This window comes from Nanorana parkeri, unplaced genomic scaffold, assembly GCF_000935625.1.
Source record: "Nanorana parkeri isolate BGI_ZX_2015 unplaced genomic scaffold, ASM93562v1 scaffold418, whole genome shotgun sequence".
Lineage (NCBI taxonomy): Eukaryota > Metazoa > Chordata > Amphibia > Anura > Dicroglossidae > Nanorana > Nanorana parkeri.
This window is the reverse complement of record NW_017306686.1, coordinates 538,511-555,153: the sequence shown is the minus strand read 5'-3', so window position 1 is coordinate 555,153 and position 16,643 is coordinate 538,511. Positions and strand designations below refer to the sequence as shown.

At 42.6% G+C, this 16,643-nt stretch overlaps 1 protein-coding gene across 6 annotated transcripts in view; it reads right to left on the bottom strand.

The window, feature by feature from the left end:
* Positions 1-1,672: 1,672 nt before the first annotated feature.
* NEXN (nexilin F-actin binding protein) overlaps positions 1,673-16,643 on the bottom strand; it is a 43,589-nt gene continuing 28,618 nt past the window's right edge. For 2 of the 6 annotated variants that reach the window (XM_018559874.1, XM_018559877.1), the window contains 11 exons: positions 15,832-15,980; positions 14,861-14,902; positions 13,463-13,660; positions 12,953-13,132; positions 11,201-11,389; positions 10,009-10,206; positions 7,911-8,108; positions 6,197-6,418; positions 5,306-5,491; positions 2,098-2,452; positions 1,673-2,008 (listed from right to left, as the gene is read on the bottom strand). In XM_018559874.1, coding sequence (XP_018415376.1) covers positions 1,995-2,008; positions 2,098-2,452; positions 5,306-5,491; positions 6,197-6,418; positions 7,911-8,108; positions 10,009-10,206; positions 11,201-11,389; positions 12,953-13,132; positions 13,463-13,660; positions 14,861-14,902; positions 15,832-15,980 — 1,931 coding nt within the window. In that variant the 3' untranslated portion in view covers positions 1,673-1,994. The remainder of the gene's footprint in view (positions 2,009-2,097; positions 2,453-5,305; positions 5,492-6,196; positions 6,419-7,910; positions 8,109-10,008; positions 10,207-11,200; positions 11,390-12,952; positions 13,133-13,462; positions 13,661-14,860; positions 14,903-15,831; positions 15,981-16,643) is intronic. The other 4 variants (XM_018559876.1, XM_018559878.1, XM_018559875.1 and 1 more) reach the window with 4 other exon arrangements.

Here is a 16,643-nt window from a genome sequence, read left to right as displayed (position 1 = left end):
CCTTCTCTGTGATCACTGATGGGTTTTCCCTCACTTCCTGTCCTATTGACCTTTGGTCAGAGGAAACCTTTTGGGAAGTTTTAATACGGTCTGTGCTTTTCCCAATGGCCTCCAAACCCTAATTTCATGTCACCAGGACACTGAACATCTGTACCCAGTGCACAGCTGTAAACACCTACCAGTCCCAACCCTTTCACACTGTATCCAAAACTGACTAGTTGAATTTTTAGACTAAGCTTGCATCATATTTTAGGAGCAAATTTATCATTCTATTTTAGCTTGGTTTTTTTTTTTTAAATACACTGGGTAAATGTAGAATTTCTAGGATTTTCATTGAATGCATTTCTCTAAACGTGTCTTTTTGATTTGAGATGCTTTAAAGCTTTATTTTTTTGGTATGTAGCTTTTTGTTTTCTGATGGCGTAAATTACTAACCCTGTTACATATTTTATATATAGTTTTTGCTGTGATGTGCTAACTAATAGCTCAAATATCCATTCTGTGGGTAGTACATATTGACAAATGTGCTGTCACATAAGTGTCACACATGTTGAATTAATTTCTGTCCTTTGTGAAATGTTGCCCACGGATGATAGTGGCCGTGAGTAAAGAAGATCAGCCCCTGTATCTTGACTAAAGCCAGTGTGCTAGTCGACATTCATAAGGATTGAGGTAAATTTAATGCTTTAATCTGTATGTAATATACATCTTTACAGAGTTGCGTGCCTATCAAATGTCAGATATAGTCTGCTGTTTTCCTAGAGGAATGAGGACGATCTTTAGGGACACAGAATATTGCTTTTTTGTTTTTACTTGGAAATGTTTCTGCTGGTTTTTTTTTTGTTAACTTTCTGTGACCTCTTTGGTGCTTATTCCCATTCTGTCCTGAGGACACCTGTCATTGGAACAGGAACTGAGGGGGACTCCAATGGGGGGACAGCAATAAAAAGTAAGGAAGCGTTAGAACCTCCTGATTCTGTTGCTGTAGCTCCACTGGAGCTTCACTACACTATCCAAAATTTGTAAGTTTGGCTTTTTTAATCACAAATTATCTGAAAATATTTCTTGTATGGAAATACTTTATTTTGGTTGTCTGTCCTTTTTGGTTCTCGTTACATAATCAGTGGTATACTATATCTCCTATTTAATATAGACATGTTAAAGGTTGCTTATACTGGGTGACACATTCTTTAAAATAGACCAGGATGGTGCATTTGTCAGAAAACGTCTCTATATAGTGTAGTCATAACAGTCAAGATTATTGGTTTGGTTTTGTTTGTTTTTTTTCAGAGTAGCTGTTGAATTCATTTTGTAGTGCAAATAACTGTTCTAAGGTTAGTTGGGTAGGTTTCATATAGTTTTAACTGCTCAGAATAACGTAATAATGGAGAACCTAGTTATCAAGATTATAGGTTTTAGTACTACACAACCTGGAAAGTGTGTAAGGTTTAACTTGGATATCGAATTCCAACAAATTGTACTGTTTTGCATCTGCATGACCCATGTAAAGTTAATTTTACTGTGTTTTTAACATTGTACAGAATAAACGCAAATTATCTTTCCTCCAATTGTGTCTCTGTTATTGTGTGTTTTAATCTGTGTACAGTTTCATAAATGATTGCACAAGACCACATGACAATTTAAACAAATTATTTATTAAGAAACCAAGACCTCAAATTTCACTTATAGGTCTTAAGCAAGAAGTCGGAAAATCTCACTTTCCAAAGAATATTTATAAAAATCAAGTTGGTAAGAAGTATATAAAGGCAATTAAATACACTATGAAATCCTGCAGTTTTTTCCCCCCCTGTGTTTCCTGTAAAGCCCTTGCTTCGCTCTTCAGCATCTCTACTCAACTGCAGCAACACATGCAGTGTAAGGCCAGCACTACAGGAATGGCATATTAATGCAGCGCAGTTTCTTTTGTCCGCTGGCCCACTGAAGGAAGGCTGGATGCAATGAGAATCAGAAGAGTCTCCAGTAAAAGCAGGAGGTTAATAGTCATCAGCTAGAAAGCAAGAAAAGAGAGTAGAATATAAGATACCCTGCAATGTGTTAGATAGTCATGCAGTGAAATTCTAAAGCACTAACTCTTACTTTCAATGCTGAGAATGCAGCTGCTTGCCGCTGTGCCCCTGCTGTTCACTACTTTACACATATATTCTCCTTCATCCTCTGGAAAGGTTTCAGGTAGGTAAAGGCAATAGGTTTCCCCTCGTTCAATATACTGATAGTCTTCAGAGTCTTGTAGCATCTCTCCTTCAAACCACCAAGTCACCTCAGGCTTCGGCTCTCCAGTAATTTTCACTGTAAACCTTACCGGCTCCCCGTCTACCACAGACATGTTTTTTAAAGGTTTCTTAAACCAAGGAGCCCCTGAGCGAGCCACCTCTTCGTCTTCATATTGTGAGCCATTGACGCTTGCTTCTTCGTCGTCATCCTCTTCCCTCTTCTAAAAAAAAAAAAAAATTACATTAACTTTGATTCTGTAACTGTTAAAACTTTATTACAAAACCAAGCAAAATGTGTGGAAGCTGCCATTATTTATCTCTTTGCACTGTGACTCCCATCTGTACTGTAAAGATTCTACAATAACCCTCAGCTCTCATCTGAATCTTAATACAGATACATGAAGTAAAGCAGGTGACTTGTGCCATTGTTTTGCTAGTACCGTATTGCTCTCTACCATGCACATCAGAAAAAGGAAATGGCTCTTAAAGTAAAAGTCAGAAGTAAAATTATTTGTTGTGCTAACTGGAAAAAAAAATAATGCAGCCGGGAAAGACTAATATGAATTTTGTCATTCCCCAAGTCCTTTTCACTAAAATGTGCAGACTAATCAGCATTGATATATTTATAGGAAAAACAATTTGACTTTAAAAAAAAAAAGTGAAAAGCTGAGCCGTCACCTCTGTGTCTAACCACATCCCTTGCAGAGAGCAATGATGTCACTGCTGCAGGAAAGAGGTGTCCCTTGGGTGTGTGAGCTGTGACTTGACAAGTGGGTTTTATTTTTGTTTGTTATTCAAGAGGCAAAGTGGCAAGGTCACTTTCTGGTTGGACTAGAGCAGGGGTAGCAAACCTCTGGCCCTTCAGCTGTGGTGAAACTACAAATCCCATGATGCATGTCTCTCTTTGGGAGTCGTGGCTGTGAGAATCTTGCAATGCCTCATGCTATTTGTAGTTCCACCACAGCTGGAGGGCCGGAAGTTTGCTACCCCTGGACTGGAGCAAAGTTTGAATCACTGATTATGTACTAGTATATTAGAATTTTAAAGTAGAACTATGGGCTCCCATAAAAATTCAGTATAAGGGCATCTGCAATTTTAGTCTTAGTTGTGAGACTTTGCAGGGTGACGCTTAGGGAAGTTCACCAAATGCAGCTTCCTGTGATGGTGTGGCAACAGTGCTGCACTTTGAATTCAGAGCAGTGTTGCCATTCATCTGTAGGCTGTGCCTGCTTGCAGTACAGTGGGATGCACCTAAAAAAAGTTGCTGGTGAGTGGCTATCATTGTTGCTGTAGATGCAAGAGTCTACCTTCATACCTAGTCCTGCCCACTGCTTTCTGGATGGACATCACTGCCTTTGCTGCTTAAACTCTCCAACTGTGAGCTGAAGTGTGTGGGGCACAAATAAAGGAGGATCAGCCAGAGAAGGTAAGGATTCTTCTCTTTTATGAGGCTTATGCATTACATAGTAACTGGATTTGGTTCTGATTTTGACTGCCATACACAAACCTTTAAAGGAGAACTACTAAGGAGAACTATGGGGAAAAACACTGACCCCATAGTTCTCCTTTAAAGGTCAACTATGGGGTTACTGCTTTTCCCCATAGATCTCCTAAGGGTCACGGGAGGGGACACACTAGCGCTCTCCTGTGACCCAGAGCTCAGTATCGCTCGCTGTATACCGAGACCGCTGGGACAGATCCTGACATTACTGTTGAGATCCACCCAGCTGCGTGATTGACAGCTGGCTCTGCCTATCTAGAGGCAGAGCCAGCTGTACCCTCCCCTGCCTGTTCCGCCAGTCAGTGCTGGAGGATCGGAGGGGGAGAATCCCTGCTGGGAGCCATGAGTGACAGTCATCGCTCTCTGCAGGGACGTGAGCGAGCAACGATATGTGTTCGCTCACTTCCCGATCTATTGAGCCGACGTGTGACAGTTTCATTGTCACACGTCGGCTCGAACTATGAGGCTGAGTGGAAATCACCCGCCTCAGTTCTCCTTTAAACAAAGGTGATCATAAACTACAAGAAGGTAGGTAAGGAGGCAGCTCCTGCACATGTTTAGCTGTAGTTGAGACCTCCATCTAAGGCTTGAGGTTAGCCGTACAAATCTAGATTTTTCTCTTTCAGTCCATGAGCTAACCAGAAGAATCATAAGATTCTCCTCTATCCACGCTAAACAGTATGGGTGGGGGAAAGCTCTGCTGCAGGCTTTTGTATTCATACAGCTGTTACACTCCCTGTTCACTTTGAAAGGAGATTTTTCCCTTAGCTTAGTGAATGAGGTGATGCTATGTTGGCTTTATCATTCAATCATGTCCAAGCAAAAATAGTTTTGTTTTTTTTTCTTTCCGGCATGTGATTGGGTATTCTTTGCAAAGTGATGTTTCACCACATTCACTAAGCTAGGGTAAAAGTCCCTTGCAAAGCGAACAGCCTATTTTACTTTATGTGAAGCCCCTCCTTGTTCTCAGTACTTGGATGCAATCCAGATGCAACTAATCTTAATGTAAAATGTGCAATGTCTGGGTATAGAAATAATGTTGAAAGGCAGCGGTAAGTGGTTCTGTCTGTCCAGTTGCTTGGAATTCCTGGGTATATTATAAAATCTAAAGCGTTTTAAAAGTTCAGTTAAATGTGTTGGTCTTATGCCTTCCACTCTTAAGGGCAGGTTTACACCATTTTCTGGACTAGATTTGGTCTGGAAAATGGTGTGAATCTGCCCACAGTTCCAGTGCATCCCAGACCAGACAAAATGAGACATGCAGTATTTTTCTAGTCTGGAACAAACTGCGCTGGTGTGAACAGAGGCCAGAAATAGCACAGGGATACATTAGGATGCATTTTGGGTATGGAAACAATCTGATTTGTAGATGATCTAAATGTGGTGTGAATGGACCCTTAATCATTTACTTGGAACTGTGCAGCCAGTCAAGTCCAAATTCTTAAAAGTTCTGGGTCAGAGTGACTCAAACTACTGAAGCCCCCAGGATCAGCAATTGGCAGCCTATAGATTTCCTTTAAATATTACTGCAGTAGTTTTTTGTTTAATATCCTCTTGCTCATTAATTTGGTACCTTTTGTAAAGCGGCATCAATTTCCTGCTGCTCAAACTGCATCCTTTGTAGTTTTTGTTCTTCAATTCGCCTCTGTTCTTCCTCTTCCCTGGCTTTTGCCATTTGTTCAAATCGAGCCTTCATATTGACCTTGTGTGAGAATGGGGCATGGCTCTTCGCTGCTGGCCTCACGTCAACATCTTCGTCCTGAAATATGATTTAAAGTTACTATATTTTCTAAAAAATAAAAATCTTTGGCCATTGTAATAACGCAGACCAGTGATGGCTAACTTTTATTGAGCCCGAGTGCCTAAACTGCAATGCAAAATCAATTAACCTAACAGTGCCAAAGCTCAAAATAAGTTTGGTGTTGTGTTTTAGTTTGGGCACGGGTTTAAAAAACCGTCAGCGTCACATCCTTGGGCAAAATAGGGAAACATCCAAACATTTATACACTCACAGATACAACACATACACACATACATATATTCATACAATCAATCATACCCCCTGCCACTGTGCCCACCTTTCTCCTCTCCCACTACCACCACTTCTGTGTCCACTAACCTGCCACTGTGTTCACTGATTTCCCAGCTCTTCCCCTGCAACTGCCCATCTCTCTCCTGTCCCACCATCTCTGTGCCTCCGCTCAATTGATTTATCATCCCTGCTGTACAGCGCTCACCTGACCTCCCTGACTGCAGTGCTGCTTCTGCATTCGGGCCGTGATTGTTCAGCACCTAGTCTCGCGTGCCACCAGAGGGGCCTCTGTGTGCCCTCTGGCATGCGTGCCATACGTTCGCCAACGCTGACCTAGACCTATGGTCCTGAGGATGCCGCGTTGCCCCCAGTTCATATTGGTTGAACCAGAATGTGTTTGTACACGACGTGGCTTGCAAACAGACAACCAACCTCATGAAAATGTTCAGCCTCCCTTTCTTTCAGTTCATCATCCGTGGCCTTCCTTCTTAACCTCTCTTCTTCCACCTTTTTCTGTATTTCTTCTTCTGACAGTTTTCCAATCTTTTCAAATTTACTTTTCAGGTTTTTTGCTTGAATGGAGCCTGTCCTCTTCAGTTTAATCAATTCTTCATACTCTCTGCTTAATACTTCGTAGCTTTCATTTATTTCTTCCTGAATAATAAAGAAAAAGGTTTGTGTTAGATTCGACGAAGGGCCGTAGAGCAATTGTACAATCGAGGTCCTAATATGGTTCATTTAGCTGTGGTATTAGGTCTCACACAGGTGCTGGTTGCAGGAGTTCATTCAGTACCTATTTTTCAGTGTATGTAAACCCTAACCGTAACCACCTCCGGTTTCCTCCCTTTTGGGCTGTTTGACAAAAACATTGAAAGCCGAACTGCAGCAATGTTGTTGACCCTAGATATTTGTAAGGTATTTGATTCTTTGGGGTGGGACTGCTTGCGCTATTCCCTTACTGGATGGGGGTTTGGCTCTTATGTTTTATTCCACATCAACAGCATATGTACAATATCGTGGATTCCGCTCAGGTATTTTTCCCATAGCTAGAGGCATTAGACAGGGGTGATAGCTATGCCCCCTGCAACATGTTCTCATGCTACTGTAGCACCAGCAGGCACAGACCATGTGAGGGTGGCAACGAGCAGTGCTGCATGGTTGCCATCCCTTCAAAGGAAGCTACGCTAGGTGTAGTACACTGTCGGAATCAGCAGGCATTCATGGAATCTGCAGGGGGCCTAGGAGAAAAAGTTTTTTTCAAAAGGGAGACTATGGGGTCTATTCACTAAGCTGCCGTAGGCAGCCGAGTGAACGACCGACCTGAAGCGAAGTGAGCCGAACGCTGTTCGGCTATTCACTTCAGGCTGATTTGAGCCGTACATCGGCTGGCTTCGGGTTGGCCGAACATGCTCAGCATGTTCGGCCGACCCAAAGTGCACAAGGAGTTCAACTTAGCCGATCCAACATCTGGATCGGCTAAGCCGAACCTCCGGCAGGCTACTCGCTGCTGTCAATCACTAGTGGGGACCTGATGGAGAACTGCAGCAGTGGGTGGGTGCAATAGCTAGTTTGCTATTGGCTATTGCAAATTGAAATAGCCAATAGGAATCTAGCAAGGCATTCCTATGGAGAATTTTTTATTCTGATGGCAACCAACGGCTCCGTGTCAGAATAAAAAAAAAAGAATGAAAGAAAAAGCAGTGTTTTTCTCTCCTGGGCGGCCCGGAGCGGGAGCACCCGGGAGAGTTAGGCTGTCTGGAGATCAGTGTCCCTGGTTAGCTGGTAACCAGGGACGCTGATCTCTCTGCAAGTGGCCGACAGCCCAGCTGTCGGAAGCAGGCTGCTGGCCGCTCGGCCAGTTTCGGTTTTCACCTCGGCTCAGTCAAGCCGCAGCATATGCCTTCGGCTCGACTGAGCCGCCCGGCCGACTTTGGGAGCTGTACGGGCTATACTGAATAGCCAGTACAGCAGCTCTTCGGTTCGAAGCTACGGCTAGATCCTTCAGCTGCTTCGTGAATAGACCCCTATATTTCTACTTTTAGTAATGACTGTGATTGTGTATGAGGCCTGATATCAATACTGGAGAATAGCTAAAGCGTTTATAGTGGTAATTGGAATTAAAACTAATGTTTAAAGTGCATTATACCTCTCCCATCTCCTGCCGTAACTGAGCAAACTCTTGCTTTTCAAGTTCCAGCTTTTGTTTTTTTTCTTCTTCTTTTAACCTTTTCTCTTCTTTCTTTTTCTGTTTGAGGCGTTCCTCGAAGTTGATTTCCAGTTTACCTGGTGCAAGTGTCTCCTGAGATGCGGTTTTATTGAGTGGAAGGTCGTCTTCATCTGGTTCCTGATAGGAAGAACGAATAGCATTAATTAGAAAAAAGCCTTTTAGATGAGTGAAGGGATTATGATCAAGGCTGCCATTGCCCAACTTTTGGAAGTCATACTAGTTTTGGGGCAAGTTCAGCAATGTGTGATGTTGCTACATGGGTCAGCTCTGTCTTTGTCTTAGAACTGCTTCCTGGAATTGAGCGGTGGCTGGTTCTATTGCTGGATGAGAACTTTGCCTGTGACAATGAACAGCTGTCCTGATGTGTTTCCTTTCTAGCAAAAGTGACATCCCAATTTTGTATAATTTTGCCAAATGGGTACGTGGAACTGAACTTAAAAAGTGAAGATTTACCTTCTCTCTTGAATTTCTTCTGACAAATAGCATTGCACCTCCCAGTATGTGAGTGTGCCTAGGTACTCCTGTGCCTACAGTCCCATAGCTGTATATCTGCAGTGTGAATCTAGGGCACTGCCGCTTAAGTCTGCTTATCTTTGGAGCAATATGTGCTGATGTCGCTACTGTACTGCTCACTGTTCTTGCTGGAGACTCTGATATGAAAAAGCAAAACCCTGCCTCTACCAAGATGACTGCCGCCACACAGACACCGTGCAGAACAAGGCAAGGGGGTCTATTCACGAAGCTGCCAAAGGATCTGGCCGTAGCTTCGGCCCCAGGACCCCTTTGGTTCAGTAGAACCGAAGGGGTGCTGTACGGGCTATTCACAATAGCCCGTACAGCTCCCGATCATGGCTGAGCCGAACGCATATGCATCGGCTCGGCTGAGCCGTGCTGAAAGCCGAAGCTGGCCAAGCGGCTTCTGACAGCTGGGCGGAGCCAGCTGTGATCTTACGGCTGGCTCCAGCCACTTTCAGAGAGATCAGCTTCCCTGGTTACCTGCTAACCAGGGACACTGATCTCCAAACAGCTAACTCTCCCTGGCGGCCCGGGAGTCTCCTGCTCCCGGCCGCCAAGGAGAGAAGCACTGCTGTCTTTTTTTTTTCTTTTATTCTGACACGGAGCGATGTCAGAATAGAAAAAAAATAAAATAATTTTCCCATTGAAAAGCATTGGGACATTACTATTGGCTATTTCAATTTGCAATAGCCAATAGTAAACTAGCATTGTACCCGCCCTCTGCTGCAGTTCCCCATCAGGTCCATCAGCAGAGGGCGGGTATAATGCTAGTTTACTATTGGCTATTGCAAATTGAAATAGCCAATAGTAATGTCCCAATGCTTTTCAATGGGAAAATTATTTTATTTTTTTTCTATTCTGACATCGCTCCGTGTGAGGCACCGAGCAGAACAGCCGAGCTGAATGCCGCTCAGCGGCATTCGGCTATTCACTCTCTGCTGTTCGGCATCTTTAAGAATAGCCCGAATAGAAGCCTGCCGGAGGCTCGGCTCAGCCGATCCAGTTGTTGGATCGGCTGAGTCGATCTCCTTCTGCAGCCAGCCTGAAGTGAATAGCCGAACAGTGTTCGGCTCACTTCACTTCAGATCGGTCATTCACTCGGCTGCCCTCGGCAGCTTAGTGAATAGACCCCATGGTAAGCAGGAAACTTTTTGCTGTTGTACCCCTCCATTGGTGTCACATGGCCACGCCCCCCCCCCCTTCTCTCTCTCTCTCTCCTTGTGATGCCAATGATCACTGATAGTAAGCCAGCAATGCTGAAAGTTCAGCTGCAGGAAGACCACAGCCAACTCTAGTAACTAGTCTTATTTGCTTTTTTTCTGCACAGCTTCCAGGAGCCATTTTATGTGTATTTGATTTAATTTAATTTTCTGCAGCATTCTCAAATGGTTTATGTATGCACATGGAAGAGAGCAAGGGACCGTTGTTGTACCCACACTTCTATAAGGCTGTTTTAGGAATTTCAACATGGAGTACGTTGGCAAATTAGCTGAAGACATACCATGCTTTTCCTTGCCTCTGCAAACTGCCTCCTCTCCTCCTCCAGTCTCTTCCGGGCTTCCTCTTCTGCTCTCCTGTGCTCTTCTTCTCTCCTCTGCTTTTCCAGTTCTTCAAAACCTAATTTCAGTTTACCAGGTTGGCTTTGCTCCCTTGTAAATTCCAGTCTGAATTTATCGTCATCCTCTTCCTCATTGGAAGCCTGTAAAGGCAACATATTTACTTGCTCAAACATTGTAAAAACTTCCCAACTCATGTCAAATATGAGCACATTCCTGACCATCTAAAAAAATTGGCATTGGGGCTTACTTAGAGCTGAGCTTTGGGCAAAAAATACCCCCCCAAATGTTTTTTTTTAATCCTCTACATTTAATCATAATTAGTGTAAATGTCTAAATCTCATCAATTTCCTGTACAATAGTGCTCAGGCTAGAAGAGGGAGAAGCAGCACAGGGAGTCAGTTCTGCTGCCATGTACATGGAACATGCTGATAGGAGGAAGAGGGGAGACTAGCTCATCAGTCTGCTGCTTCACTATGCAGCCACTGACTGGGGGCAAGGTCAAGACCAAGTTATATAACTGAATTGCAGTAAAGAAGAGTCGGGTCTCTAGGCTGTCTATCAGGGCTGAGTTAATCTTAAGAATGAATTCAGAGAAATACATTTGGCCGGTAACAGCTTCAAATATATGTATGTTTAGCATTGTATTTATCTATTTGCCTGCAGATCAGCTTTAATAAATGCAGCAAGATTTCCAAATGTGTTGAAACCCGGGCAGCCAAACAATTAATATTTTTTATTATGTTTATAGTTTAGAAAGTTAAAGCGCATTAGTAATTTGTATTCTGGCATTATTTAATATCTGAATCTATTTATAAAATGCAAGCACCAAAAAGCGCCTCATATTAATGATGCTCAAATAGCCAAAACAATCGCAAAAGAATTAGATGCCCATTGCAGCAATTTTATACATTTGTAACAGGAAATAAATAAATGCAGCAACATTCTGCAGTTAGATGTATCATAACGTGTCATTTGAAATACGATTACAAAAGACGCTCTCGCTGTGTGAAATGCATTTCTGAACATTTTAGAGACCTGAGAGAACTAGTGAACTTTGGTGATGTCTGGCATGACGACCAGCTGCCTTTTTCCCATTATGGTTTAAAAACTGGAAACAATGTATTTGAACTCTACCATGCTTTTCCTTGCTTCAGCAAATGCTCTTTTTTCTTCTTCTATCCTCCTTTTCGCTTCCTCCTCTGCTCTCATCCTCTCCTCCTCCTTTCTCTGTTTCTCTAACTCCTCAAAACCCAACTTCAGTTTTCCTGGACGGAATTCGTCTTTATGTGCATGGAATTGCTGTTCTTCATCGTCGTCATTGACCTTTGGAAAACAGATGCTAGAAAGTTATATTGTCTTCATATCTCGTAGCAAAAGTTTTTGTTTTTTTTTGTCCCTGTTCAGCTTCACAGTAACATCTTGAGCTGTTACATGCAAACTTGGATGTCCAAAGGAAATCCAAGTCACTACAAGGCTAAATACTGAAGACATTTGCCCTTTTATCCTACTGTGAGAAGAGACAAAATGAACAAAAATGTTTCATGGCTAGGATGCCTAACTGTGAATCTTACTGTACCCCTGGAAACACACGTAACCCCAAACTGTTACCTTAAGGTAGAGGCAAAAAAAAGGTCAAAAGATGGACTGATGTGGCCAGTGTATATACACTATATTGCCAAAAGTATAGGGACACCCCTATTGGATTCAGGTGTTCCTTGAAATTTCCTTGCTACTAAATATTCCACGGTCAACTGCTAGTGGTATAACAAAGTGGAAGCAACTGGGAACAGCAACTCAGCCACGAAATGGTAGGCCACGTAAAATGACAGAGTGGGGTCAGCGCATGCTGAAGCGCACAGTGCGCAGAAGTCGCCAACTGTCTGCAGAGTCAATAGCTACAGACCTCCAAACTTCATGTGGCCTTCAGATTGGCACAACAACAGTGCGTAGAGAGCTTCATGGAATGGGTTTCCACGGCTGAGCAGCTGCAACCAAGCCTTACATCCCCAAGTGCAATGCAAAGTGTTGGATGCAGTGGTGTAAAGCACGTCGCCACTGGACTCTAGAGAAGTGGAGACGTGTTCTCTGGAGTGACGAATCACGCTTCTCTGCCTGGCAATCCGACGGACGTGTCTGGGTTTGGCGGTTGCCAGGAGAACGGTACTTGCCTGACTGCATTGTGCCAAGTGTAAAGTTCGGTGGAGGGGGGATTATGGTGTGGGGTTGTTTTTCAGGGGTTGGGCTTGGTCCCTCAGTTCCAGTGAAGGGAACTCTTAAGGCATCAGCGTACCAAGACATTTTGGACAATTTAATGCTCCCAACTTTGTGGGAATAGTTTGGGGATGGCCCCTTCCTGTTCCAACATGACTGCGCACCAGTGCAAAACGCAAGGTCCATAAAGACATGGATGGGGGAGTTCGGGGTGGAGGAACTTGACTGGCCTGCACAGAGTCCTGACCTCAACCTGACAGAACACCTTTAGGATGAATTAAAGCAGAGACTGCGAGCCAGGCCTTCTCGTCCAACATCGGCACCTGACCTCACAAATGCGCTTCTGGAAGAATGGTCAAACATTCCCATAGACGCACTCCTAAATCTTGTGGACGGCCTTCCCAGAAGAGTTGAAGCTATTATAGCGGCAAAGGGTGGACCAACTCAATATTTAACCCTACGGACTAAGCCTGGGATGCCATTAAAGTTCATGTGCGTGTAAAGGCCGGCTTCCCAATACTTTTGGCAATATTGTGTAGATGGACTAGCTCTATACTTTGAGGACAGGTTTAAACTATCTTCCCTTATGTGCTTAGAACTTTATACCATTAAGTAATTTGTAAACAAAAATATTCTAATCAAGTCGCAGAATATGAACTCAATGCCATTTTTTACCATATGTTGCCTTGCTTCTTCAAATGCCTGCCTCTCTTCCTCTAACCGAAGACGAGCATCTTCTTCTGCCAGCTTTTTCTGTTGTTCCTGCCTTTCTTTTTCTATCTCCTCAAAGGTTAATTTGAGCTTTCCAGGTGTTATTTGCTCTTTGCTCTTCTTGTCTTGGGTTTCTGTGTCATCCTTAGAAAATAAAATGTGCTCTCATGAGTTGTGAAAACTCATTGAAATATTGACCTCTGACTAAAAAAAAAAAGTATCTGTGGGGCAACCACAAATACCATAAACCATGGTCATGTTTGTTACCATCAGTGAAAAGTGAAACACATTGAACATTTTTGTTCTTGTGACCTTGCTTTGGAATTCATGCCTCCAACATGTGGCTATGTGAATTGGTCCTCAATATAAATATGACCATAAAGGCTCAATTTTCTAGCCAATTTTCTCTAAATCCTAATTTCTGGTCTATCAATTGACAACAGCTATTGCACTGCCAATATATCTAACCATTACCATAGCAGAGGAACGTCTCTTAGCTTCTCTGAATGACCTTCTATGTTCATCATATCTCCTCTTTTTTTCTTCTTCACGTGTCTTCGTCTCCTCTTCTTCCCTCTCTTTTTCCAAGTCTTCAAATTTAATGTTTATTTTTCCAGGAGATCTAGCTGCCTTTACTGGCGTGACCGTGACTTCCACTTCTTCCGTTCCTTCCTGTTTGAAATAAACATTCTTCTTGGTTAGTGGATTTCTTTAAAGACTGCTGTTTTTGCTAAGAGGAAACCTGCGTGTCTAAGTTGACAAATTCAACTCTGAAAACAAAAGAATGTGAGTTTATATGACACTGGAAGAGTTATTGCGGAATAGGATGACCTTGTTGTCAGAGCATCTTCATCAAGGAACAGTGTTCGGTAAATGACTGGTATAAACCTTGAAGATCTGTGATTTGAAGTATTATTGTCACTTCTTTTGATAGACTAATTTGGTATTGAAGAAATGTATAAGGAACTATCTTGGATCTTGTATAATTAGAATTCTAAGTGAATACGAAAGCCGCAAAAGCTGAGATTAAAAAGTAATTTGTTTTTCATAAAGCAATAACTGTTGTGATACCCGTAGTCCATGCACCACAGAAGAAGCTGTTTCTGTATTGGACACACATTTTGGAAAATGTAAGCTTGAAAAATGAACATGAGCTAGTGACATAATCATATGGCTGGTTTATTGATCTACCATGTCACATCTAACAGGGTCCTTTAAAAGAGAACTATGGGGGTAACCTCATCCTATAGTTCTCTTTGGGGTCACGGGAGGACATATCCTAACCTCCTCCCGTGACCCAAAGCTCAGTATATAGCAGGCTATTGCCCCCTTTATACTGAGAGCGCTGCAGCCTGGACGGATCCTGACAATACTGTTGAGATTCACCCAGCTGGCTGATTGACAGCGGGCTCTGCCTATCTAGAGGCAGAGCCAGCTGTGCCCGCCCCCTCCCTCATCTGTTCCTCCAGTCAGCGCTGAAGGATTGGAGAGGGGAGGGGGGGAATCCCTGCGGGGAGCCGTGAGTGACAGTCACCGCTCTCTCCAGGGAGATGAGCGAGCAGGAGTATGAGCGGAAGGGAGTGTGTTCACTCCCCGATCAATAGAGCTGACGTGTGACAGTTTCATCAGACCTCAGCTCTAACTATGAGGATGAGTGGAAATCACTCACCTCATACTTCTCCTTTAAAATAAATTGTAGACATCTCACTAGTACATTATCTTATGAGTACTGGGGGGTTTTATCTTTAAAAAACAGACTATTTTCTTATCCAGTAAGTGTTAGTGAAGACATTGATACAGAATGTAAAGAAAAATAGGAAGAATAACAAAAAAGGAAGAAAGTTTGTTTCAATTGAATAAATATCTTTTTACCTCCATGTCCGAGTCACTTTCCGCACAGTTAATGTCCTCAATCTATTAAATGAGAATTTTAAAGTGTCAAACCCAGCTGCTTATCTATTACAAAACAAAAAAAATGTTTTTCTTCCTCAAAAATAATCTCTTCCGAACAGTGCAGGGCCTGCAGGAGGTGCACTGAAAAAAAACGTCATTCTGTCTTACATTAAAATCTCAAAAATAGAAATGACGATTACAGATTTTAAAAAAAAAAAAAAAAACTACAAACAGCCATGGTTCTACAAATTCTTTTTTTTTTGTTTATCCTTTGATTAGAAAATGTCTGAGACTCTTCAATACGGGTCACTGGAGCCGGAAAAAAAAGGATGTTTTTGTATGTGAAAATCTCAAAGGCAATAAAGTCGCACAGGAGCCAAACTGATTTTCATTTCCACTGTGTCTGGTGTTCTTTTTCTCTAAAGGAAAAATGTTTCACTGTATGTTTAATTGTGCTTTTCTGCACATGTTCTGGTAGAGAAAGCGTGGAGAAAGAAGCCTGTGCTGGATTATATGTGGCACAAAAAAAGAAAAAAAGCTTTATAGAAGTCTCCGTCGACTAAGAGGCGGACCTGAACACTGTTAAAATTCTTGCATTGATCTTCCTTGCCTCTTTACCTCCTTTGAGCAGTGTTGAAGATGTAGTTATATACAGACATTGGGAAATGCAACAGTCTTGATATGAATTAGCTTCAAGCTGCAAAACATGCGTACTACTAAATGACAGCTGCAGACCCAATTGATAAACAATAAGCTGATTAATTCTAGGTAAGGCTTAATGTGAGAATTCCCAGCATTTACATTGCAGCAACAAACCCATGCAATCTGTTTAGGTATGATACAAAAAAAAGGCCTAGGACAAAAGGCATTGCAAAAGATTCTGAATGTTGGTACCCAGCAACTGCTGTTGGCCCTTTGGTCAGGTGCTCATTTGAGTACTGGAGCCTTACCTCTTCAGCTCTCTTGGCCAGTTCACGCTGAATCTTTCTTTTCTCCTTTAAGTCTTGCTCAAGCCTTCTTTTTCTCTCTTCCTCCATTCTTTTCCTTTCCTCGTCTTGTCTTTGCTTCTCCATCTCTGCAAATTTCCCTTTGACTGTACCTGAACAGAAAGGGCTGATTAGGCTGGAAGTTGCAAACTGTTACAAGCTTCAGTTTCCATGTACCAAATGAGGGAGGATGCAGGAGACAATAACATAGCACAGCCCTTAAAGTGGAACTCTAGAAAAGTACTTTTTTTTAAAAGTGTGATTGGTCCGGAGAAGTTATGTATAATGCTTTGCCAACTACAGCTAGAGGGTGGCTGGAATGCTAAAAAAGTTAGTTTTATTCCTGCTGACTACTGTCAGCTGTGAGTTTTTTCCAGAACGCAAGGTGTTCTGTGATTGCATGGTTTACCTGCCCCTCTTCTCCTTCTTGTCCGTTCACAGAATGTCTTGTATTCAGTAAAAAGAATGCAAGACCCTTTGTGCATAGATAAGGAAAGAAGATGGAGAGTGAGCAATTCTCTTCTTCACTGTACACTAGCCGGAACTGTCAGTCTGAGCAGTGGACTGGTGACAGTACCGTAGTATCTTGCAGTAAGAAAACTAACATTTTTGGCATCTCCAGTCGCCCTCTGGACGTAGTTGGCAAAGCATAGCACATAACTTCATTTTTTCCCCCCGGAGTTCTATATGTGAAACCAAAACGTTTCTTTTAGTTTGTGATACAGCAGGGAAGGATTTGAGCCCCTTGTGATTTAACCATTAGTATCAATGACTTA